The 25,968-nt window shown below is 43.9% G+C and overlaps 1 protein-coding gene across 7 annotated transcripts in view; it reads left to right on the forward strand.

Moving 5' to 3' along the window:
- Window positions 1–24,004, forward strand: part of CELF1 (CUGBP Elav-like family member 1) — a 95,927-nt gene extending 71,923 nt beyond the window's left edge. For 2 of the 7 annotated variants that reach the window (XM_023550638.2, XM_064288132.1), the window contains exons 3-14: window positions 1,816–1,898; window positions 2,207–2,255; window positions 3,026–3,160; window positions 3,705–3,784; window positions 4,108–4,269; window positions 10,394–10,457; window positions 11,960–12,088; window positions 12,464–12,574; window positions 13,852–14,037; window positions 15,941–16,084; window positions 16,497–16,663; window positions 16,752–22,693. In XM_023550638.2, coding sequence (XP_023406406.1) covers window positions 1,816–1,898; window positions 2,207–2,255; window positions 3,026–3,160; window positions 3,705–3,784; window positions 4,108–4,269; window positions 10,394–10,457; window positions 11,960–12,088; window positions 12,464–12,574; window positions 13,852–14,037; window positions 15,941–16,084; window positions 16,497–16,624 — 1,271 coding nt within the window. In that variant the 3' untranslated portion in view covers window positions 16,625–16,663; window positions 16,752–22,693. Of the gene's footprint in view, window positions 1–1,815; window positions 1,899–2,206; window positions 2,256–3,025; window positions 3,161–3,704; window positions 3,785–4,107; window positions 4,270–10,381; window positions 10,458–11,959; window positions 12,089–12,460; window positions 12,575–13,851; window positions 14,038–15,940; window positions 16,085–16,496; window positions 16,664–16,751; window positions 22,694–23,895 lie in introns of those variants that run through there. The other 5 variants (XM_064288130.1, XM_010592067.3, XM_010592066.3 and 2 more) reach the window with 5 other exon arrangements.
- The last annotated feature ends 1,964 nt before the right edge of the window (window positions 24,005–25,968 follow it).

Here is a 25,968-nt window from a genome sequence, read left to right on the forward strand (position 1 = left end):
CTGGAAAATCTACACTCAGTGAACCCCTCTTGGGGTTAGGTGCTGCCCCCTGGTTTTGCCAGAGGTTTCCTTCCATGCTCTGTGGAGGCTGCTTATATCTGAACTGGTATTCAGGGGAAGCTGGGCAGACTTGCTGCTGTTTCAGGAGGAGGAGGGGCTAGCACTTCCCAGAAGGACCTCTTAGCTGCCGTATTAGTTGCAGAGCTCCAGTGGCCCTGTGGTACTTGGGGAAGCAGTCTTCACTTAGGTGACCCACCTCCTGACTGCACTGTAGGGAACCTTCTGTAGGAATTTATATCAGTCTAGTAGCTGACACTTACTGTTTGGGGAAGGGGAAAGGTGAGGGTTTTGGGTAGGGCACACGTATTTGGGTTTTTATAGATACATTTTTTGCTGTGTGCAGTCTCTGATTGCTAGGATGCTGCTGTGATCATATAGGGGAATCTAGTAGTTGTATCTTACAGTCCAAACACATTTAATGGCTTAAAAATCAAAAGGTAAGTTGACATTATAAGGGTGATTTGTAAATTGGGTCTTGGGCAGCCCTCTGAAAAAGCTCTAAATTCAAGAGACAGACCCATGTGTGTGTCTCATTTGATCTACCACATACGGTTGTCTTTAGTGTTTTGGCTAGAGAAGCTGAAAGAGAAGATAGTCCCTGTGTACATGGATTTCTTGTTAGTGTTACAGAGGTCTTGCTGGATGGCTGCTGAACTAGGAGGAACTTGTGTGTAGGCATCCTGTTGGCGGTAGCCTCCAAAATTAGCAGGAGAAGAAAGGCTGAGCTGCTTCCAGAAATACCCAGCAGGGTGAAGTTTCACAGGACCAATGGTAGATAAGGCATTAACTCTGTCCCTGTACACACAGAGGCATACTCTTATTTTTCCAAATGACCAATTTCAGAGAAATTTTATGTGAAAGGTGTTCTACAGTACAACTGTGAGCAGGTATGGTTATCACGTCTGAAATGAGCTCAGTAGCAGAGGAATTGTTGTCTCCTTGTGGCACAAGGTAGCCAAAAATATGAAGTGTTGTAGTGTCTGAAAATGACGTGCAGTATAAAATGAAGTAATTTAGCATCTGAACTGCACTGTGATTTTGAAAGAAATCTATAGATATTTCATGGGACTATGGGTGCATCACCACATTGAATCCCAAGATTTACAAGGCACACTCCTGACCCCATCAGCGATAAAGACACAAAGCACAAAATCAACAGATCTCAGTACTGTATCCTGTTAGGAGCATAATTACATTGATGAGAGCCAAGACGTTAAGATGTTCTTGCTCTTAAGTCATTTTATAATGTTATAAGTGATAGTTATGTTGGAGACATATGGTAGAAACTGGCTACGATGTAGGGAGTGGTTTATTTTGAGACAGCAGGGAAAGAAAGAGTTCCTGGTAGACTATAAGATGCAAGAGGGCAGGTCCTGTTTTTCTTGTTCACAGATTGGTCTTCTTGCCCAGCACACTAGCTGGTGTACCAAGTAGGGTGGATTGGGTGGAACGATACCGCAGCCTTTGTAAGGGAGGTCATGTTTTCCAGAGAAGTTATAGGAGCAGCTAAAGCAGAATTTTAACATAACTAGGAGACTGTAACGGTAATAAAATGCATGGAGAATAATCTGGTTGGTTATTTTCTTCTGCTCAGTTCTCCCCCCTCCAAAAAAAAAATTTTTTTTTTTTTTTTTTAATTTTAGTAAACCCTGCCATCTCTTTAAGTTCCAACATGTCTGTGGAGGAGAGAGTGATCTAGGAATCGTCTGTTTTTCAAAGGAATGCTTTGATTTTATACAATCTTATATATTGCAGGGTGCTGTTTTGTTACATTTTACACCCGTAAAGCTGCATTAGAAGCGCAGAATGCTCTTCACAACATGAAGGTCCTCCCAGGGGTAAGCAGGCTACTAGCAAATGGGGCTGTGGTGGTGGTTCTGACACACGGAACGTACTCATCAGGCATACAGTGCAAATTGTTCTGGGGGGAAAGGGTGACTGCCACAGGAACTGATGAAAAAGAGTCTTGGGTATTTTGACTTCTTGACTAGCATTCTGTCTAGTCTGGTATTTTGGGAAGACAGATGATGGGGTAGACATGAGTTCAGAGACAACTCTTTAGACTCTAGTTTTAATAATTCCTCAGTAATGTTTCTGAGTACCTTCTATAGGTACAGTGATAATACTCATATTTTTGCCTTCTTAGATGCATCATCCTATACAGATGAAACCTGCTGACAGTGAGAAGAACAATGGTAAGCAGGCATATAAAGCCTTCTCGTCATAAGGTGTCTCCTTAGTTTGTTTGCTGTTCTTTTGGCACCTGGGTTGCATTGTGCTCTAAGTAATCTGTCCTCTCAGTTGTCTGCCTTTTTTTTTTTTTTTTTTTAAATAAATGAGAAAAATAGTTGATAGGGAAACATTACAACAATATTTTAGAATGAACTGGAATGCCCTTGAGAAATACAATTTCTTATGGACCAAGGGTGAGAGGGGAAAATGAGCAAGTTAGGAAGGAGAACTTAGTAGCCCTTAAAAGAATAGTCGGAAAAGGAAAGTGAACATTTGCGCTCACTGACGTGTGTTTTGTTCCCCTTGTCACATCAGTTTAAGTTTGAAGACCACATCCTTCTTTAGTAGAATATTGCTAGTAAGAACAAACATTGCTAATTAGGTAGGATGCCAAGTGCTTTGCATGTATTAATTTAATACAACAGCTATTAATTATCATCATTAATCAGATGAGGAAACAGGTACAGAAGAATTAATTTTCACCAAGATCACAAAGCTACCATATTTCATCTAAATGTTTCCAGTTATAATTTTAAGATGCTGCTGATTATAAGAAGTCTTGTGATTTTAGAGATATTAAATCATGGAAAAAAAAAAGTGTATCTCGGAATCAGTGGAATATGGTATAAAGATACAGAGTAGGGTTCAAACCCAGGTGGTCTGATTCCGTGGTCTGTGCTGCACCTCCTCTTTTAATAATGTTGTTTAAGCCTTTTGTGTTTTACTCTCTTAGCAGTGGAAGACAGGAAGCTGTTTATTGGTATGATTTCCAAGAAGTGCACTGAAAATGACATCCGAGTCATGTTCTCTTCATTTGGACAGATTGAAGAGTGCCGGATATTGCGGGGACCTGATGGCCTGAGCCGAGGTGGGTACATTTTTAGCCTTTAAAGATACTCATCTTAAATTTGGAGTTTCTTTTGATTCCTAGCCAACATAGCTGTCTCAGGATGGAGAGACGTGGGCCTCCTGCTCAGTGCTGTATACCTAGGTTCTGTCCCACCATGACTCCTCCTACCAGTTGGTCCCCATAGTGTTTTCCCAGCACTCCTAAGGGGTCTAAATTCTATCCTTCAGTATTGTGTATTAAAATTCTCTTTGTGCTTGGAGAGGTTCATGATGCCAAAATGAAAACACTTTCTTCTCTCATTTTCTTTTTCAGGAAGAACTAGGGAATGTGATTTCTTCTTTCTTCCTGAGGCACTTTTTTTCCTGCCTGTGGCTCCTTAGTTTTTCATGATAGCACTTGTGACCCTGTTGTAACATATCTGTGTCATCCACTAGCTCATGAACACCTGAAGGCAGGGACATGTTTGTATCACTAACATGGTTCTTGGCACGTAGTGGGTACTTAGTAAATATCTGTCAGATAAATAAGCAAACGAATGAGTTATTGATTCTTCTCTTACCAGGTTGTGCGTTTGTGACTTTTACAACAAGAGCTATGGCACAGACGGCTATCAAGGCAATGCACCAAGCACAGACCATGGAGGTAGGGAGCAGGTGGGGAAAGAAGGAACATTCCGTGGTGTGAGAATGCGAGGACAGCTGGCCGTCAAAGTCCAGCAGCGTGTATAGCATCAAACTGCCCTAAAAGTTAAAGAGGCCAGTGTGTCTTAAAGTTGAAACCCAATGCTTTCTTTAAAATTAACGTATTGAATGGAAATAGTTGCCCTTTTGCCACCTGTGTCTATCAGGAGGACAGCCATTTGACAACGGATGAAATTAGAATGCAGCCTGCATGTCAGTAGGAAGCAGGATTTGTCCTTGACGCAGGAGGAGGAATTTGACTCTTTGGTTTTGGTATATTCATAGGGTTGCTCATCCCCCATGGTGGTGAAATTTGCGGATACACAGAAGGACAAAGAACAGAAGAGAATGGCCCAGCAGCTCCAGCAGCAGATGCAGCAAATCAGCGCAGCATCTGTGTGGGGAAATCTTGCTGGTCTAAATACTCTTGGACCCCAGTATTTAGCAGTGAGTCTTTGTGGTTTGCTTTCTGCAGACTGTGCAAGCTCCCAGCTGTTTCTTCTTCTGCTGTCCCTAGCTGACAGGCACAGTGACATTTACAAGTTTTACATATAGACATTTTACTTAAAAATTCAGCCAACATAACATTCTTTAAGTCATGTTAGTCTCTCTCTCGTCACACACCCCTGGTTATATCTGGAGGCTTCCACTACAATTAAAGTGAAATTCTGGTTTTCTTATTTAAAGACTTGGAAACATCTCATGTGGCTGTGCCCCCAAGGAAAAAAATTCCTGAGGGAATTCTCACTACCAGATACCTCTTCTTCATATCTCTACCAGGTATAGAGGGCATTAGAAAAATCCTTGTGTCTTTCTTACTAAGTATGAGTCCTTTCAGCTGAGAGACCAAGAGACTAACATGGACATTATTAAATGGATATTAAAAGTGTATACTGGAGTTCATTACGTCTTAAATAGATTTCCTTTCATGTGATCTTTCTCCTGTTGAGTTTGAGTCATATCATCCAGAAGAGGGTCAGGCTCCAGTTTGTTATTTAGATTTACTAGGTCTGCAAACCCCCACATGTCTGTCAGTTTGTCGCACTGTAGGGGCTTGCGTGTTGCTGTGATGCTGGAAGCTAGGCCACCACTATTCGTCTACCAGCAGGGTCACCCATAGAGGACAGGTTTCAGCTGAGCTTCCAGACTAGGAAGAAGGACCCGGCCATCTACTTCTGAAAAGCATTAGCCAGTGAACACCTTATGAATAGCAGCAGAACATTGTCTGATACAGTGCTGGAAGATGAGCCCCCAGGTTGGAAGGCACTCAAAAGATGACTGGAGAAGAGCTGCCTCCTCAAAGTAGAGATGACCTTAATGACATAGATGGAGTAACGCTTTCAGGACCTTCATTTGCTGATGTGGCACTACCCAAAATGAGAGGGAACAGCTGCAAACATTCCTTAATAATCAGAATATGGAACGAATGAAGTTTGAATCCAGGAAAATTGGAAATCGTCAGAAATAAAATGCAATGCATAAACATCGATATCCTAAGCATTGGTGAGCTGAAATAGACTGGTATTGATCATTTTGAATCAGACAACCATATAGTCTCCTATGATGGGAATGACAGCTTGAAGAGGAATGATGTTGCATTCATCGTCCAAAAGAACATTTCAGGATCTATCCTGAAGTACAACGTTCTCAGTGATAGGATAATATCCATATGTCCATGAGTAAGACCGGTTATTCAGATTTACACACTAACCGCTAAGGAAGAAACTGAAGATTTTTATCAGCTTCTGCAGTCTGAAATTGATCGAACGTGCAACCAGGATGTATTGATAATTACTGGTGATTGGAGTGTGAAAGTTGGAAACAAAGAAGAAGGATTGGTAGTTAGAAAATATGGCCTTGGTGTTAGAAACAATGCCAGAGACCAGATGATAGAATTTTGCAGGACCAATGATCTCTTCATTGCATATACCTTCTTTCACCAACATAAACGACGACTATACACATGGACCTCGCCAGATGGAACACACAGAAATCAAATTGACTACATCTGTAGAAAGAGACGATGGAAAAGCTCAATATCATCAGTCAGAACAAGGCCAGGGGCCGACTGTGGAACAGATCATCAATTGCTCATATGCAAGTTCAAGCTGGAACTGAAGAAAATCAGAGTAAGTCCATGAGAGCCAAAATATGACCTTGAGTATATCCCGCCTGAATTTAGAGACCATCTGAAGAATAAATTTGATGCATTGAACACTAGTGACCGAAGAACAGATGAGTTGTGGAATGATATCAAGGACATACATGAAGAAAGCAAGAGGTCACTGAAAAGACAGGAAAGAAAGCAAAGACCAAGATGGATGTCAGAGGAGACTCTGAAACTTGCTCACGAATGTCTAGCAGCTAAAGCAAAATGAAGAAACGATGAAGTAAAAGAACTGAACAGAAGATTTCAAAGGGCACCTTGAGAAGACAAAGTATTATAATGACATGTGCAAAGACCTGGAGATAGAAAACCAAAAGGGTAGAACACCCTCGGCGTTTCTCAAGCTGAAAGAACTGAAGAAAATATTCAAGCCTGGAGTTGGAATAGTGAAGGATTCTATGGGAAAATATTAAACGACGCGGGAAGCATCAAAAGAAGATGGAAGGAATATACAAAGTCATTATACCAAAAGGAATTAGTCGATGTTCACCCATTTTAAGAGGTAGCATATGATCAAGAACCGATGGTATTGAAGGAAGAAGTCCAAGCTGCTCCGAAGGCATTGGCAAAAAAAACAAGGTTCCAGGAATTGATGGAATATCAACTGAGATGTTTCACCAAACGGATGCAGCTCTGGAGGTGCTCACTCGTCTATGCCAAGAAATACGGAAGACAGCTTCCTGGCCAGCTGACTGGAAGAGATCCATATTTATGCCTATTCCCAAGAAAGATGATCCAACTGGATGCAGAAATTATTGAGCAATATCATTAATATCACACACAAGCAAAATTTTGCTGAAGATCATTGAAAAACGGCTGCAGCAGTATTTCAACAGGGAACTGCCAGAAATTCAGGCTGGTTTCAGAAGAGGATGTGGAACCAGGGATATGATTTCTGACGTCAGATGGATCCTGGCTGAAAGCAGAGAATACCAGAAGGATGTTTACCTGTGTTTTATTGACTATGCAAAGGCATTCGACTGTGTGGATCATAACAAATTATGGATAACACTGCGAAGAATGGGAATTCCAGAACACTTAATTGTGCTCATGAGGAACCTTTACATAGATCAAGAGGCAGTTGTTTGGACAGAACAAGGGGATACTTACTGGTTTACAGTCAGAAAAGGTATGTGTCAGGTTTGTATTCTTTCACCATACCTATTCAATTTGTATGCTGAGCAAATTATCCGAGAAGCTGGACTATATGAAGAGGAATGGGGCATCAGGATTGGAGGAAGACTCATTAACAACCTGTGTTATGCAGATGACACAACCTTACTTGCTCAAAGTTAAAAAGACTTGAAGATCAAAAACCACAGCCTTCAGTATGACTTAAACCTCAGCATAAAACAAAAATCCTCACAACTTTGACGAATGAGCAACATCACAGATAAACGGAGAAAAGATTGAAGTTGTCAAGGATTTCATTTTACTTGGATCCATAATCAGCAGCCATGGGAGCAACAGTCAAGAAATCAAACAACGCAGTGCATTGGGTAAATCTCTAAAGGACCTCTTTAAAGTGTTGAAAAGCAGGGATGTCACTTTGAAGACTAAGGTACCTCTGACCCAAGCCATGGTATTTTCAGTCGCATACGTGCATGTGAAAGCTGGACAATGAATAAGGAAGACCAAGGAATTGATGCCTTTGAATTGCATTGGCAAAGAATATTGAATATACCATGGACTGCCAAAAGAATGAACAAATCTGTCTTGGAAGAAGTACAACCAGAATGCTCCTTAGAAGAAGCAAGGATGGCGAAACTGCATCTTACATACTTTGGACATGTTAGAAGGGATCAGTCCCTGGAGAAGGATATCATTCTTGTCAAAGTACACGGTCAGCGGAAAAGAGGGAGACCCTTAACAAGGTAGATTGACACAGTGGCTGCAACAATGAGCTCAAGCACAGCAAGGATTGTAAGGAAGGCACAGGACCAGGCAGTGTTTTGTTCTGTTGTGCACAGGGTCGCTCTGAGCTGCATCTGACTTTACAGCACCTAACAACAACATCAGCAGGTCTGCAATATATGCTATAGGGGTATTACCACTTGCATCCTTTAGAAGAATTGCCAGCAAGCATTTAAAACTGTCTCATCTGTGAGTGAGAAAGAAAGATCTTTGAAGCTACCAGTGAAGAACAATAAATGGAGAAACCACTAGATTTATATGGGTAGTCCAAAAAAAAAGTACACATCAGAGTAACTAGCATAGCCATTCACTCTTCATTCTTCTTTAAAATATTATTCTGTATAGAAACATAACCAAAATCTGTTGCCGTTGAGTCAATTCCAACTCATAATGTCCCTATAGGACAGAGGAGAACTCCCCCATAGGGTTTCCAGGGAGCAAAAGCAATGATTTCTGTCCCCTAGCACTGAGCTTTGGCTAATTTGATACCTGTGGTCTCCATATTTCTACAGTGTTGGAAGAAATCCCAGTTTATCCTAGCTAGTATTTCTCTCACGTCAAGAAGTGTAGATGGTGATATATTTCACAGATGAAATAGTTTTTAATTGCTAGATTATTGCTTATAAGTTCATAAAAAGTTTAGTCTTCTACCTAAATAATACTTTGAAACTGATCTCCATGGTACACTTTTGCTTTACTTAGAGTTTTGGAGCCTCTTACGGGATAACTCCCCCTCTTGTCATTGCTACATCCAGTAAGGGTGTGATGGTATATAATCAGAGCTGTGGCCTCTGTTTTGGTTAGACATGCCCTAAGAACTGTGCTCATTTGGGGAGGAAATGACGCTGTCAAGTAGAATATGCCCAAGGTATTTAAGAAGACAAAAATGAAGACGTGCGTGCTAATGGACGGTCTAAGTGGTAGTATGTCATCATTAGGTATAAGGTTTTTTTCTGGAATATGTGAACCAGAACCTGAGTCTACTGGACTAGAGCTGTGGCCCTGCTCTGGTCTTTGTGGGATCATGGATCCCTTTGAAAGGTGATAAAATTATGTGTACATGAATTTTTTCATTCTATTTCTGGAGGTTTGCAGACTTCTTAAAACCCACCCATAAACTCTGGCCTAGAGGAATCCATGATGACAGAAGAACCAGATTAGATGTTTATAGGAATGAGCAACAGGTTGAATAAAGGATCCAGAAACAGTATCAGTTGTCCATAAGGAGTAGTAATTGGGTTTAACGGAGCAGAGGTCTTAAGTGATGCGGTTAAATGAAGATTGTGGTTTGTTAAGATACAGAGTAAGATTATGGAGTTTCATAAACTCTTGGATGGGCCCTCTTGTTTACTGTTGTGCCACAGCCAATGAAAGAGAATTTCATAGTGAACTTGATACAGATTAGTAAATCAATCATATGATCATCTGCTACAGTGAAGACCAGTTTTGAGGGGAGGAGAAAGATAGGGCTTGATGAATATGATATAGCATGGGAGAGAATAATCTAGTCAGGGATTCATTGTGGCCAGTAAAAGGTGACTCTTAAGAAATGCCCTAAAATGGTCGTTTCTGATATTTAAAATAGTTGCATAAGGTAGAAACTGGATATCCAGATGAAAACAGTCTTAATAGTAAGATGCATAGACTTGATGAAGGAGAAGAACTGGGCAGAGAATAATGAGAAATGGCAGCCATCCATGTACCTTTTGTGCCCAGTGGTACATATTTTGACCATGAACTTTTTCATGAGGTGTACTGGGAAGCTGGTATATCATAGTATATGCTGCCGCAAGGCAGGGGCCGTTATGACTGAAGCAACGGGCATGTGGCACAAATTAGTATTTTTTCAAGGTATTGTTTGAGGTGTCTGAATTTCTTATAGGAAAACTAGAAATTTTGAAAATTTGATTTGTTACAAATATGTACCAGTAGACCCCCCGGTGGGGACTCTGGGGTGTGATTAATGGTACTTCGTATGTACCACTGAACACTTAGGATAGGCTTGTGGGAGGGGGCAAGGAAAAAAAAATCCACACTACCTACTGAAAATTCAGACACACTCAATGATTCAGCAGCCTTCCATTAATGAAAACACCTGATATCAACAAAAAATTCAAAGCAGAAAATAATAAGGGATATGCCAACACTAATCATAGCTGACTGCACAACTGCTCAAGTTGGGCTTATTTTCCTCCTCTACTTCTGTCCTCTGCTGTGTTGCATTCTGCTGCCCAAGGACTTGAGCTTGGCTCAGTAGTCAGTGAACATACTGTCTCCTGGGCCGGGGCTTTTCCAGTGTTGTGTTGTCCTGCGCTGTCATAAGCCTAATGTTTCTGTTGTGTTGGCTTGGGTTCTTGTCTTTGATTTTATTCTCTTTGGGGGCCTCTGCACTCTCGCTTTGCTGTGCTGTAGAGTTATCCCAGATGCAGAACCAGCCCTCACTCTCACTCTTGTTCTGTTTTTTGGTGTAATGTCTAGCTTTATTTGCAGCTCCTTCAGCAGACTGCCTCCTCTGGGAACCTCAACACCCTGAGCAGCCTCCACCCAATGGGAGGTAAGTGTTTGGCTGCTGTGAAGGAACAGCAGCAGCCAGGCCAACAGACCCAGCTAACACCAGCCTGAAAGTTTTGCAGCGTCTGCTTTGTGCCTTAAAAGGAGCAGGGGCAGAGTTTTGTACTCTTCGTGCAGACAAAAAATAATTTCACTCATTGCATAAACCATAAGATGAGCATCCCAGGACCCAACTGCCTGTCTCTCTGAGACGGCTCCATTGTGAATTGATGCTAGGTTGTCTCCTGCCCCTCACCCCTTTTAGTCTTTATTGGGAAAGAAGATGGAAAAGAACCGTTAACAGCTGTGGGCTATCTGAGGCCATCCGGATATGGGGAAAATGGCAAGAACTCTTTTATTTCCACAGTAAAATGGCTTTTCTAGTGACCTTGTGAAGAAAAGCCATAAATGGCTTCTGTGCAAATGGCTTACCCTGAAACTGCTAGACCGTAGGCAGTTAGTTTACCCCTGTGTTTATATATGCTGTTCCTTAGGTGACTCACCTTTGTTGTGGTGGTGAACATGCATGAAAAACTTAAATGACAAGATATTTGAGTTTCTAACAAAATGGGACTCGTCGAACAAACCTGAGCCAGGGACCATCAGAAAGGTGGTGGGAGCCGGGAGTGGAGCAGTTCCAGAAGTGATGGCTCTGCCCCTTGTCCAGTGGGAGAAGGCTGTGCAAGTGCATTGAGAAAGGGCTAGTCTTAGCTAAACTGCATTTTGCTGCCTGACAGTTTTGCTAATGATTTACTTTGTCCCAGGGAATTATAATAGCTTGCTTTGTTTTTGGAAAGGCACTAGATTTAATCTATACGGTAGTTTTTTATTCTTATTCAGTCTCCCGACTCCTTCCCCCCATTCTGCCTTTCTACCATCCAGTAAATGTAATGTATCATTAGCGCAGCTCAAATTACTTTCTCTCCTTTTAACCGCGTTGCCTAGGTTCTACGTGGGAGGTCCCCCCCACCCCTTCTGATCATTAATCTGCTATTCAGGGCTTTCTCTTCTCTATTTTTTCTCCTGTTGCTGTTTTCACATTATTCTTCTCTGTCATTCCCCCCTTGGCCTTCTAGAGCTCTTTCTGCTACGTTTTTGCTTGTTTACATCCATTGCAAAGAGCAAACCCCCTATAAAGTGCCAGTGAGGGACTTGGACACAGTCCGCTTCTGTGCTACAGGTTTTGGCATTGTTGTTCTCTTGGGCTCTCGACCCCATGATAGGCCACAGACACATGCCCCTTTTCTGGTTTCCTAATTGCCTATCCTTTATTAATGCTCACTTGGGATGGCATGCTATTGGATTTGATTTCTCTTCTCTGAGGAAACTGTGTCAAGTTTCTTAATGAGTTGAGTAACATCTAAATCTCTTTTGAGCTTGTAAAGCTTTCTTGTAAACAATCCTTCTTTGTCTGGGACCAGCCTTCTACCAGTGTACGCTGTCATTGCTACAGCGGATATGAAGTACCCTTATCTGATGGCTTATCTCTTGCTTTGGATGTTACAGGGTTAAATGCAATGCAGTTACAGAACTTGGCTGCACTAGCTGCTGCAGCTAGTGCAGCTCAGAACACACCAAGTGGTACCAATGCTCTCACTACATCCAGCAGTCCCCTCAGCGTACTCACCAGTTCAGGTAAGCATGTCATAGGAACCAGTGTGTCATTGTGTGCCTTGGGCAGATTGTCTCCGTTTGAAGGCAGAGTCCAAAGAGAGGGGTGTATCATTCTGGGAACTAGTTAACACCCATTTCCAAAAGGTGTTACCACCCACTTATGAAATTTTCAAATGTCATCTTCTGACTTAAGAGAAATCTCATAATTTTTGGTTTGCTATAACTATCTTTTTTTTTTTTTTTTTAATGTCCTTTAAGGACAGTTAGCAGAATTAGTAACTGAAAACCTCTTTGCAAATAGAATACTTGGGTACTAACCACTCTGGTGCTCTGATTCCTATTGGCAACAGAAGGCAAGTTACGGCTTGAGTTTAATTATTGGATTTCTAATAGCAGGGTCCTCACCCAGCTCCAGCAGCAGCAACTCTGTCAACCCGATAGCCTCCCTTGGAGCCCTGCAGACATTAGCTGGAGCAACAGCTGGCCTCAATGTCAGCTCTCTGGCAGGTAAGGGGCAGCCTCTGGATGTCATCAGGCCATTCCTTAGGCAGGTAGCACATTTTAAAATGAATGATTGGGGTGGCACAATGAAATAAATAATCCTGGGAATTCAAGTCAGACCTGAGGTAAATCCCATCTCTGCCACTTAACTGTAACTTTGGACATCCTTTCTAAGGCTACTTTCTCATCTTTGAAGCGGGAGTAAAAAACTTCAGAGGATTATTATGAAATTAAATGAGAACATAGGTGATATGCTGGACACGTTGCTTAGTACAGTGTCTGGCACATAGTGTGTGCTCAATCAATGTTGGCTGCTATTGTGATGATGCATTTTATTGGGCAAATCTGCTGTAAAAGACCTTTTTAAAGTGTTAAAAAGCAAAGATGCCACCTTGAAGACTGGAGAGCACCTGACCCAAGCCATGGTGTTTTCAGTCAGTCACCTCTTGTGCATGTGAAAGCCAGAACGATGAATAGGGAAGACCAAAGAAGAATTGATGCCTTTGAATTGTGGTGTTGATGAAGATTACTGAATATACTGAGAACTGCCCAAAAAAATGAACAAATTTATCTTGGAAGAATTACAACCAGAATGCTCCTTAGAAGCAAGGATGGCGAGACTACATCTCACATACTTTGAACATTTTATCAGGAGGGACCAGTCCCTGGAGAAGGGCATCATGCTTGGTAAGATAGAGGTCAGTGAAAAAGAAGAATATCCTCGACAAGATAGATTGACACAATGGCTGCAGCAGTTGGCTCAAGCATAACAGCCATCGTGAGGATGGCACAGGACCAGACTGTTTTGTTCTGTTGTACATAGGGTCACTATGAGTTGGAACCAACCTGATGGCACCTAACAACAACAACATTATGATGATAGGGATTACTTAGGTCTTTTGTCTTAGGTCACATGTGTCCTTTTTAGACTACAGTCCTGGAACTCTTACCACATTCCAGCCCTGTGTGTGAAAGTGGCAGAAAAGCCAGAGAAAACAGAGGCACCCGTGTGTAAATGGTATCACTTCTTCCACAGGTTTAAAGAGAACCGTGGGGGGCAACCACACCTGGCTGTGGCATTTTTAATGCCCCATTAGCATCAAGGCTTGGTGGATGTCCTGAAACCTGACTAGTCAGATTGGGTATTTCTCCTTAGGAGAAGCTAAGAGAGAGATGAAAGGAAGAATTTCTTTTCCTCCTTCAGATTGTTCCCTTAATATACCTGTCTTTGGCACCAGTCGAGTCTTTCTAGTATGTAAGTGCTGCTCTTCTCCCCACCCAAGGGATGGCTGCTTTAAATGGTGGCCTGGGCGGCAGTGGCCTTTCCAATGGCACCGGGAGCACAATGGAGGCCCTCACTCAGGCCTACTCGGGGATCCAGCAGTATGCTGCCGCGGCACTCCCCACCCTGTACAACCAGAATCTGTTGACGCAGCAGAGTATTGGTGCTGCTGGAAGCCAGAAGGAAGGTGAGTGCAAAGGGGGAGATTGAAGTCAGGAATGGGGAAGGTTACTCCATCTGTGCTAAAGCTGAATGACAGGGCACAAGTCAAGAGAACCATTTTGGCGGTTAGATCAACACTTCTCTTTGACAATGTCAGAGCAGACTGAGAGATTGTACAAAGGTGATCTGCATTTGGAATGTTCCCTGGATGTGGCAAAGGTCAAACCCCAGTATGCCTCCCAGGATGGGGCAGCAGTTTTTAGATGAAGAAAACAGATGCCAGCCTTATTGTGTCTGACAGCGTTTGACAAGCTTAAGAATCTGTTTTAGTTAGGAAGTCTTTTCCACGGGTCATAAACCTGTCAGAGGAGGGCTTCTGTCTAGGTGACCTGTTTAGCATTTCCCTCACTTTCTGACCTACGCTTTTCTGACTGAGGACAAACCGAGGGGTGGTGGGACAGAAAGAGTTACAGCCCATGGGTTGATAGAGTGGGAAGTATGTGCTTTGACATAACGCTGTTAAATTTAGGAGAGGCTTTCTGGGTAGAAAGGTGATGCATATAAAGCCCTGTTGACACCTCTGTGCTCAGATTTGCCTGGGTTTTTATAACAAGGAGCTGGTAAGGTTTAAGTACTTAATGTAGGAAAGAGACAAGTATCCTCTCTTGCCATAGCAGCAAGGAGTTCTGGTCTAGTTTCTCCTTACCTGCTCTGAATTGAACATATCTGTGCCCTGGGGATGTGGTGGTGGGGGTTTTTCTGCCCTCACGGAGCCGGCCTTTCAGTGAAGACAACAGAGACAGACAGTAAGCAAGGGAAAGCGTAAGGTGTTTCAGATCATGCTGTGAAGGATGAGGGACAGACTGCTGCAGACACTGCATTTTCCAGAGTTGTCTGAGAAATTCCCTTCAAGCAGAGACGTGAAGGAAGTGAGGAAGCAAGCCAGGATTATATCTAGAGGAAAAAGTGTAATTAGGGGAGAGGAACAGCAAATGCAAAGACCCTGAGGCCAGCGTGTGGCTGGATTGCGGTTGTAATAAAATTGTTCTTTGGTTAGAAAATCATTGCTAGTAACTGGTCAGAGGAGGAAAGCTTATTCTATTTTTGAGCCCAGAGTTGATCCTTTTTTTACCAAAAAAAAAAAAAAAAAAAGTTGCTGTCGTGTTGACTCTACCGCATGGCAGCACCATGTGTCAGAGTAGAACTGTGCTTTCTAGGGTTTTCTGATTTTCCAGAAGTAGATTGCCAGGCTTTTCTTCTGAGGTACCTCTGGGTGAACTCGACCTTTCAGCCTTTCATTTAGTAGCCAGCTGTGTTGTTTGTACCACCCAGGGACTCACAAGAATCGATCCTAGCCACCTTTGTAAATATAAAGGTTTTAAAAATTGAGGTATAATTTACATACAGTAAAACTTACCATTTTTGGTATAGGCTTTATGAGTTTTGATGAATGCATACGGTTTGGTAACCACCACCACAGATTTTTTCTTGTTGCACCCCAAAATTCCCTCATGCCCCTTTGTAGTCACTCTCCCACCCCTGTCTCTGGCAACTGCCGATCTATTTGCTGTCCCTGTAGTGTCTAGGCACAATTTTGAAGCCTGTTTTGTTTGCAGCCTCTGTGCTTCTCTACTAGCCCCTCATCCTCTGGTTTTATTACTCCTCACTCAAGTCTTCCTACCTTATTATTCCAGCATACCCTCCTCCTCCAAGGTAGAAGTCTAATATCCCTCGTTGAGACACAGATCATGGCTAAACACAAGGGAGGGCATGTATTTCAGCGATTGTTCTTTGAGAATCTGTTGAGTTATCCAGATGAATCTGGTGGGATTGTGGCAGTTCAGCACAGGTGAAAATGAAAGATAATTAGTGCTTGGGGATGAGCGTGCTTGACACTGATACCTTTCCAATCAATGGGTGTTTTGAAGGTCCAGAGGGAGCCAACCTGTTCATCTACCACCTGCCCCAGGAGTTTGGAGATCAGGACCTGCTGCAGATGTTTATGCCTTTTGGGAATGTCGTGTCTGCCAAGGTTTTTATCGACAAGCAGACAAACCTGAGCAAGTGTTTTGGTATGTTGGCCTCTCTTCTGGTGTCAGGGTGGGATTAAGTGTTTTCCCACTGAGAAAGATAAGGGAGTCATCGCAGAAAGAGCTGGAGTTGAGTTTGGGTTATCATTTAAGTCAACCTGGGGCAGATCACATGACCTCTTTTTGAGCTTTTTGTGGTGGTGATTTCTACCCACATTGTTGCTCCAAAGGTAAAATAAATACATGGAAAATGGCTTAGAAAAAAACCTGTCGATGTCAAGCGGTACCATTAGGAACCTAATTTATTTCATGAGATATAATTTCCAGAATTCTTGTCCCTGGTGAGAAAAGCTGAGATTTGAGATGAAGCACAGAAGGTGTCTGTTGTGTAAGGAGAACTGAGAATCTCCTTGCTCACTATGTCACTCACCTAGGCTTCTGCTTGGACACACAGGTTTTGTAAGTTACGACAATCCTGTTTCGGCTCAAGCTGCCATCCAGTCCATGAACGGCTTCCAGATTGGCATGAAGCGGCTTAAAGTGCAGCTCAAACGTTCGAAGAATGACAGCAAGCCCTACTGAGCGTGCTCCCCTCTGAGACTGGAGTGAGAGGGTCTTCTGGTAAGTGGGGGAGGAGCACCCTTAATGATTCGAAGCCCTAAGGCTGTGTGTTTACAGCCCTGGACCCTGATCCCTGCCACTCTCGCAGGCACAGCTTGCCCTGAAGACTCGGCTACTGCCTTCTGTGGGAGTTTCGCTTCGTACAGAGGACGAGTTTGTGCTTTGGTTTCCAGTGTTTTACTTTGGAGTTTAGGTGCCATATCCTGAGTTTTTTTTTTTTATTATTTTTTTATTTAAAGTTTGCCGTGTTTGTAACCAGTGTGTGTTGAAAAGGACCAACACCAAACCGCCCTGGGAGAGGGGGAATGGGGAAACACTTAAAAAGATCAGAACTTGCCCCAAGCTACTACCCTGAGAGAGAGGACTAAGTGGAACAAAAAACTGACTCCCAGAATCTCCCTGAGCGTGAGGGTGGGTAAAGTGAGAACTGACATCCAAGAGCTGTGGGGGGTGGGGCAGGGCAAGGCAGCTTGGCTTCGAGAAATGTGGGAATAACTGAGTGACACCAATCTCGGCCTTCGGAGCTGGAGGCCAAAACTCCCCCATAGCCGCTGTCTGTGGAAATACTGAGTTTTTGCCACCTGTTTTTCAGATTCTTGTTCTACATTTCTGCCCCTCTTTCCCAGGACGGGGCTAGCAATTCTCTGGGAATAAAGCATCGGTAAATTCGTTTGACATACGCAAAAAGCAGAGAGACCTCACCCACTACCAGCTTTCCCAGGCAGCCGTTGATACTGGATTGGCCCTGCCTGGCCAATGACTGCTTCAGAGAAGCAGCCTGTTAAAGAGGTCATTTTTGGTCCTGTTTCAACACCGAGTTGTAGAGCATGACCCATTTCTACCAAGTTCCTAAGGAAGGCCCCTAGGGAAGACACTGCCTGGCTTCTTCCCTTGCAGTCCACCCCAGCAAGGAGCATCACTTCCCTCCCAAGCCACTGTTTTTTCATGAGGGCAGATCCAAGAAGGCTTGCACTGTCTAGCTGAAGGGGGTACCTCTTCTGGGCAGAGTGATCAGAAGCCATCTAGTTGAGGGAGAAGGAGCCTGCTTCTGGGTGTACCTGAATCAGAAAGTCCCTTCAAGCCAGGGTCCTGCGTTCCGAGTGGCCAGCACTTAGTATTAAAGAGGGTTAAGGAACCTGCACTTGTCTCCTTCGTTGAGTTGTTGGCCAAGATGTTGCATCACCAGAGAGGCCTGGCAGGCCCTCTCCTAACCACTTCAGGCTCTTGGGGACAGAGGGAGACAATAGGACGTTTACAGCCTCCATATGAATTTAGTGTTCATTTACCTCAGTAGTACCATGTTCGTTTTTGTCCTTGTGCTTTCAATTAGCTCCCTACTGCCTCCCACAGGTCCTGCTCATGCTCTAGCCTGTGACCCACACAGCCTCTAGGCTCTGCTTCTTCTCCAAGAAATGCCGTGGGGGTAGAGAGCCAGGAAGGACATGTTGGGATTGTATACCTGGGCAGAGGTAGCCCTGTTAGGATATGACTGTTAGCCAAGGCCAGGAACTGAGTTCCTGGAACCTTACAAACATCAGTTGTGACCCTAGCAGCAGAGATAAGAATAAAGGGGTTGGTTCACTGCTGAGTCAGATGGGAGCCCTCTCCTTGTCACACTGTCCATTTGGGTAACAGACAGGGATTGACCGTCTTGCTATTGTGCAGGTAGTTGGTGGTGTTGGGTTTTTTCCCCCCCATTGAAGCTGGGACAGCTGTTCCCTTCTCATAGTGATTAACTTGGGTCTGTTGTCCTCTAAGAAACATGAAACATATACTTCTTAAGCTGAACCACGTAAACTTGAATTCTGCACACTGGGAGAAATGTGTCCTGTGTTTCAAAGGATAAAACTGTTCCAAAGGCTTCCAGGGGCATGATGGGATTTTTTAAATAAATGCAAAAAATGAAAATAAAAAAGAAAAAAGAAAACAAAAAAAAAAAGAAAAAAATGCTAGGTTGGGGAGACACTGTTCTGAATCCCAACCGGCTGGAACCAAGAATGTTGTTTCTATTTTTATAGAAGTTTTATACAGCTCCGGGGTGGAGAATATTTATTACCTAAATTATATCTCTGGAAAAGGCCAGGATTTTGTAGAATCCAGAATGTGATTGTTGTACACACAGGGTGCTGTGTATGATTGAAACTACTGACTTTCTGTGGCCCGTTTGCAGCCCAGCTAATCCGCCAGAGGGGGAAGGAGTTAATGCTGTGAATTGGCGGAGGAGAGAGCTGTGCTCCACAGGGTGCTGCCCATGCTGTGATTGCTAACCTTCTGTTCTCTCTCCTTCCTTGGCCATTGTGTGGTTATCCAGAGCCCAGAGCCCTGCTGCATTCCCACTTCTGCTTCCGCCATCTCACCGTTATTTGTCTGTGGGTTTGTTCTGAGCTCTGGGCCCTTACGAAACCCTTTTCCCAACGACAAAAGGCAAAGGTGCAATCAACTCACTTTTGATACCAGACCTGAGATTTCATACCTGCTTGTGGGTTCTCTTTTCTAAAAGGAGCATGTGCCACAGCAGGGTCCAGGGCTGCTAAAGCAGCCAGCTGGTGAGACCATGCACTTCTCTGTCCTCCTCTGTCCCCTGCCAGTGAGTTAGCACGGCAGCAGCACTGTCCTTGAGCACAGTTCTCTCCCCAGGCCAAAGATGGTTTTGTGAAGAAGCTGCTCCCCTCCAAGTCTTGCGATGTGAAAGGGCTCAGCTCAGAGTGGAGACTCGCAGTCAGGTCTTAGCAATCCTTTTCTGTTGTGTGGGGTTTTCAAGTACAGTGTGTTTTCTGCTGGTAGTTTTGTTTCTTCCTTTGGGTTACATCATGAAATTGATTTGTCCTGAATGCAGCCAGACCAGTGTCTCCTGGGTTCCACAAGAGTGGCTGGGGGCTGCGGGGAAGCTAAGAGCTTGGATATCCGGGAACAAAGACCCATTCCTGCAGAGTTGTGGAGAAATCCTGGCCCTCTTCCCTGGGGAATTCTCCCATCCCAGTCAGCACCTTCTGCTTCCAGCGTGGGTCTTGACCAGGGAATGGGGGAGAAACGGGGGGTTGGGGGCTGTTTGGGCACTTCAGGGGAAAATCCAAGCCTTAGGTTCCATTCTGTCTCTGGCAGTTGGATGTTTTCTTGGTGTCCTCCATGTCCTTTTTGACTTTTCCCTGTGTCCATTGTTAGCATGTGCAAAAGTTCCCTGTCATTACCGGTGCCCCACCCCACCTCCTCATTTCAGGGCTGTACACACAGTGAGTGTTCCTGTTCTCTCTCTCTTTGTTTGGATGTATTGCTCTGTGTAACTCAGTGGGTCTCCCTCTTTCTGGTTTGTTTTTTTTTCTAGATTCCTGCCGTTTGTTCATCGTTGTGCCTAAAGCATGTCGATGTGGCGTCAAGTACATCGTCCAAATCCCTGTCTCTTCAGCTTCTCTGATGCTTGAACTCTCACCTTTGACCTTGTGTTGACCTTTGATGCTGATGTGTATTTTTATTATGTTTGTTTCTTTCTTTGTTTTTTCTTTTTTCTTTCCCTTTTTTTTTTTTTTCTTTCTTTTGTGCTGCCAAATTGGTTTTGCTAGAACGACTGCTGAAGGGGAAATATTTAAACTTGCATTTGAATATAAAAAAAAAATCTATTTTTCTAGAACTTCATAAGATAACCACTTGATTTTGTGATTCCAATTCTTTGTAACTGTCTTCAGAGCAGCCCTACTAGCACATACCGCGTGGTGTTTGTATTTCTGTGAACACACAGCCAGTCCGTTTCTAGGCTTTGTTTCTCTGTGTGCTTAGTTTTAAAGACAACTTTGAAGTAAACAATGAAATAAAAGATGTCACTAAAACCTTTGAGGCTCCTGAGCACATTTTGCTGATATAGTTTGTAGGGCTTGAGGAGACCGCATGTGTTCTTATTTTTGTTTTTTCAAGTTCTCAACTGCAGAAAACACCTGAACTCCCTTTCCTTTTTGACTGCAAGCTGCAGTTTGGGCCCCAGCCAGCCCTTTTCCTTTTTCTTTTGTGGTTCTTCCCAGTGGGGAGCCTTTGGACCCCTCGTGCCGTTCCCCGCGTTCCTGCCTGCATCCCTGTCCATGCTTGTTCCTACAGTCTCCACAGCAAAATGTGATGCTTTGATTTTTTTTTGGTTTTGTTTTTGTGTTGAGTTTTTTCCTTTCCTACTAAGATTATGCCCAGAAAAAACAAATTTTGCATGTTTCCTGCTGTTTCTTCACACCTTCGTATATATCACCTTCACCTCTCTGTTTTCTATAGTTTGTGCAAAAACTGACCGATTTAAAAGGGTTTCAAAGAAGTTGTTTCAAATTGTTGTGGGGTTGATTTTTTTTTCCCCCAAGATTGTATTGTTTTATTTTGAAGTGGCAACTTTCTCCTCTATTGCCCTTAGAGTGTTTGCCTGTGCACTTAGACTGTCACTTCGTGGGGCCTCCAGAAGGCTGGCTGCTCTGCTCAGAGAGGGCTAGGGAGGGGTACGGCATGGCATGAGGAACAGAGATAGGAACCCAGAAGGTGGCAGCGGGTGGGCAAGAGGCTTAGCACGTTAGGAGTATGAGCACCCCTTGGCCCAGAAGGAGAAGTGCTAGTAACCACTCATAGGAGGCCATCTGAGTGCTAAGCGGCAGGACACCTGCTGGAGCTTTTCCTCGGAGACAAGCACAATACTGCAGTCTTCACACTGTTTACAGCCCTGGGCACCAGCCACCCAACGCTGGCTCTTCACCACAGCTCTGCTCTGGCTTAGCTAGTGGGGTGGGGTCAGGGCAGGGATTTGGTTTTTAAACTGGGTGAAGAGCCAAATAGCTACTGTCCCTGGGCGCCAGGCAAGCCAGTTCCTTGGTTACCTGAAGGGAACTTGCCCTCCTCCCTTGTGGCACCATCTGGCCTCAAGGTCTTGGGGACTTGAGTAAATACGTGAGGGACAGGGGAGAGAGGCCAGAGGAGATGAGAGGTCACGGGTGGATCTGTGGAGGTGAGCGATTGAGAGGGAAGAGTTCATGATAGATCCCACCCAGACCTAAGCTGCTGGTGGTGGGAGCCAGGGAGTAGGATGCCCTGATTGTCCAGGGAAGGGTGGAGAGGTGTAGCAGATGGGGCGGGGTGGGGAAGGTAGAAGCACTGTTCAGCATCATCCATTGCTGGGGTTGGTGAAGGAAGGAATCCCAGCAGTATTTCTGCTCTGGGACCCAGCAGGTTGCCTGGGATTACGCTTGAGGCCACTCTTACTTGGGGGGAAGGGCAGCCACGTGAGGGTCCAGGGTATGGTAGGCTGCTCAGTTTCCCAGAAGGGGTGATTGGATGGAAAGAGGCCAGAACCCCAGCCTGAGTGAGACTGCCGTGCGCCCCACAGTCTGACTGCACAGAGCCGCCTCTGTTGGCAGAAGGCGCAGAGGCTCCCCTTCCTGTGTACTGAGAAACCGTGTTTGCCAATCGTTTTTGCTTTCAATTCCAAGAGGAGCTCTGGGAAAACCTGTGGATAAAACCAAATGCCAAACGTTGGACACTGTTCTTTTCCTTTTCTCTCTCTGATTGTTTTAATTGTTCTGTGGTGGTTTTAATGGATTTGAGACCCTGGAGCGGCAGCTGTCTTTCTGATTTCCAGCTGCTTTTTGTGAATAATTTAAAAAGAAAAAAAAAAAAAACTTTACATTTTGAAGACAAACCTGTGTGAGTTTTTTATTGGTACAAACGTTGTATTTAACACTAGGGGTTTTGTACAGTTTTTTGCCTTTTCTACTAGAAAACAATGTAAAGTGATTTCACAATGTGAAGAGAAAAAAAATTGCCACTATGACCAAACGCACAGTCTGTTCTGCAGCAACAACGGGATTCAATCAACTCAAAGTCGTGATTCAGCCGTAGAAATGCTTTTCCTTTCCCTTGTTTGAGCTTTTCCTTTCTTTCCTGTTTTGATTTGCAAAAGAAAATGTCTTTTTTGTGTGAACTTGTGTTGTACTCTGTAGAAAATTATGGATTTTATTTTAATGGTTTAAAAAAAAAAAAGGCAAGAAGAGCCCTTTGTCGCTTTTCTGACTTGATCACAGAGTTTGTGTAGTGGATTAAAAAAAAAAAATTGTTACAAGTTTGGAGCAAGGGAGTATGTGTTTAAAAGGAATCTCTTTCCTTTTTGTGTGTTTTTCCTTTCGTCCCAATGGGGAACCTAAATCTGTTTTAATTGCACAGACACACAGACAAAAAGTCATTTTGTATCTGCCAAGTGTGGTACCTTCCTTTGTTTATTTGCTATTAAACTGTTTGAGAAGAACTGGTGTTGTCTTCAGAATTTTTGTTTGTTTTGGGTAGCAGTGGGTCCTTGGGGAGGGTGAGATTGGTGATGCTCCTGAAGAAGGGAGATATCCTGGTAAGGTTTTATTGTGAGGTACCTGTTGGTATCCAGGTGAACCCAGTAACAGCTCCTGAGAGAAGACATCATTTCTCCTGGAAAACTGTCTTCCCCATCTCCCTGTATTCTTTTGCAGGATCCCTGCATGTATGGAAGCACCTTGACTTGTTTTGCAGCCTTAATTGCTGTGCCTCTCCTGACTGTGCTCAGTCATAGCCGCCCGCCGCACCACTGAGCCACTCTAGACCTCTAGACCTGGTAGCACAGTCCTTCCCTGGTGCTGTGAGTCCTGCTCCCCGGAGCCTGCAGGCCAGCATGCAATCCCAGGCCATGGTGGTCCTCTTTTCTCAGTCCTGAACCTCCATACGGAAGCAGGGGAGCTTCTAGTTCCCTCATTCTGACCTCAGTACAAGGTCACAGAGGGCATGTTCCTGGGAGTCTTTCAGTTTCCTACCCAGGGATTCTAGATCACTGTGGAAGGGAAGCATTTCACATTTGGAGGTCCTACACGTGGGACCTCCCCAGGCCTCGGAAAACTTCAGGTTCCGTTTGCCAGGAATCTCAGGCTCTCTGCCAAAGCGTAAGCCTGTCAGCTCCTTCCCTGCCATCACCATGCTCCCGACGGCTTCCCCAGCCCCTCCAGGGTAGACAAACCCATTAGAGCTGGTGGCTGTCTAGAGGCATGCATCTTTTTTTTTTTTTTTTTTTTTTTGTATTGTGCTTTAAGTGAAAGTTTACAAATCAAGTCAGTCTCTCACACAAAAACTTATATACACCTTGCTACATATTCCCAGTTGCCTTCTCCCTAATGAGACAGCGTGCTCCCTCCCTCCACTCGGTCTTTTTGTGTCCATTTCTCCGGCTTCTAACCCCCTTTACCCTCTCATCTCCCTTCCAGGGAGGAGATGCCAACATAGTCTCAAGTGTCCACCTGATCCAAGAAGCTCACTCCTCACCAGCATACCTGTCCAACCCGTTGTCCAGTCCAATCCCTGTCTGAAGAGTTGGCTTTGGGAATGGTTAGAGGCATGCATCTTGAGTGTGGCCTGTGCAAGGGTGGGCCAGGCTTCAAACCTTATCCCCCCACCCCCCAGTATTCCTCTAGGTGCGAATGTCTGGGGTAGCATTTCCCAGGGTGCGTGCATTGAGTACTAGCCGTGAAACACTCTGCAGAGTAAAGGTTCTGAACGCAAATACATTGGGGGATATCCTTTCCACCCTCTAGCTCCTAATTACACGTTAACGTATTCATAGTTCTGAGAAGTCTGGCAGTAAAGAAGCATCTGGGACCTGATTTAACCCGGCATCTCCCAAACTGTGGATCCTGGTTTGATACTGTCCACCTACTGTCCAAAAAAATTGTGGCAGTTTTGAGATTTAGAAGATTTTGTCTACCACATTCTGCATTTAAGTGTTATTTTACTCACATAACTATTTTTATTCATTAAAAATATATTTAAAGATCAGAACTTTGTATTAATATGCAGGAATTACCGTAGCTAATATTCACTGACTGTTCACCACAACCCGGCTGCCATGGGAAAGGCTTGATGCGTATCACGTGTTCAAGTCTTCTTGGCAACCCTGGGAGGTAGCTGCTGTTACCGCCCCCATTTTACAGATGAGCAAGCTGAGGTTTAAAGAAATTGGGTTGCCCGCACAAGGTCAGAGCTAGAAGGTGGTGTACGCTGAGAATCAGAGCAGGTCAGCCTGACTCCTGAGCCTTGCCTTGTAACCATTAATGAGTAGAAATAACCCAGTAAAAGCAAATAACTGTGCTTCGTTAACCCGCATGGCCTCATCACAGGTGTTTGTACCTCTTGGCTCTATTGAAGAGAACGTGGGGACCCTATAGCTTATGTGGCTTTCTCCGGGTGGTGAATCATTGCAGCTTTGTCCCCCTTAGATCTACCGTTTCAGTGTGCAAAGTGTTCAGTACTACCTCAGCTGCTCAACATCCAACCTCTCCATGTGCAAACAGTTCTTTCCAGTGTCTGGTACACCTAAGCTTGTCTTTGCCTAATGCGGTTTTAAATTAACAGGAAACACACCTTCAACGTCACCTCATTCTAATCATTAAGATGTGTGATATCACAAGTTAGATATGCTAGTTGTATGTGTTAAAATACACACTAAATTATATCATCAATTGTATGTTAAAATACATGTTAAATAAAAATGTCCGTTTCAGAGAGTTCTGTGTTTGATGCTGGGAAATTTGTGTAGTGGAGAGCCAGGATGGAGAGTCAGGGGACTGTTTCCTCTCTGAAATGAGAGGTGGCTAAACTTGAAGTTCTGTTTAGCCAAGAATCTCTATGACTCAGGGTCAAAGTGGTGGCTCTTGTGTGTTAGCCTTTGCCTTAGTGCACCCGTGTTCTAAGATATAACGTCATATGAAAATAGAATAAGTACAACTCAAACATCTCATACTTAATGCTGTTGCTTCTTTTACTTTAAAACAAAGGTTATGCTAAGAATACTGTTAATAAAAAAGACTTTTGCATCTTTATAATCATGGCAGTATTTTAAGTGATTTGTATTCCCTTTAAAACCCCACATGGAGTCACCTTTCGACTTTTCTGTGGATTTTTCGGCACCACTTGTGTCTCACGTCTTGAGGCAGAGGCAGCTGCTGCGCTTTCTCAGCCAGCCTGCAGCTTTCCCATCTCTTCTTGTTACTTACCTGCTGTGCTCACCTGAGCATCTCAGGTCCTGATGAAGACAAGCCATCAGGAAGGAAATGAAAGACTAGGTTGTCCCTTCACCACTGGGAATGTCAAGCTAATGTCTGATAACATTTCCCTTCTGGGAGAGAGCAGAAGTGGCTTTTTCTAGCACCTTCTGCCTTTTCCAAACATTTCCATTTCCTCTCAGGACTCTTTTCCATCCCCCACCATCTGGTGTTCCATTTCTTTGCACACGTTGACTTTCTTCACTGATAAAGGCTTTAGCTGTAGGGAGGGCTCTCTTT

Source organism: Loxodonta africana, chromosome 7, assembly GCF_030014295.1.
Source record: "Loxodonta africana isolate mLoxAfr1 chromosome 7, mLoxAfr1.hap2, whole genome shotgun sequence".
NCBI classification, from domain to species: domain Eukaryota; kingdom Metazoa; phylum Chordata; class Mammalia; order Proboscidea; family Elephantidae; genus Loxodonta; species Loxodonta africana.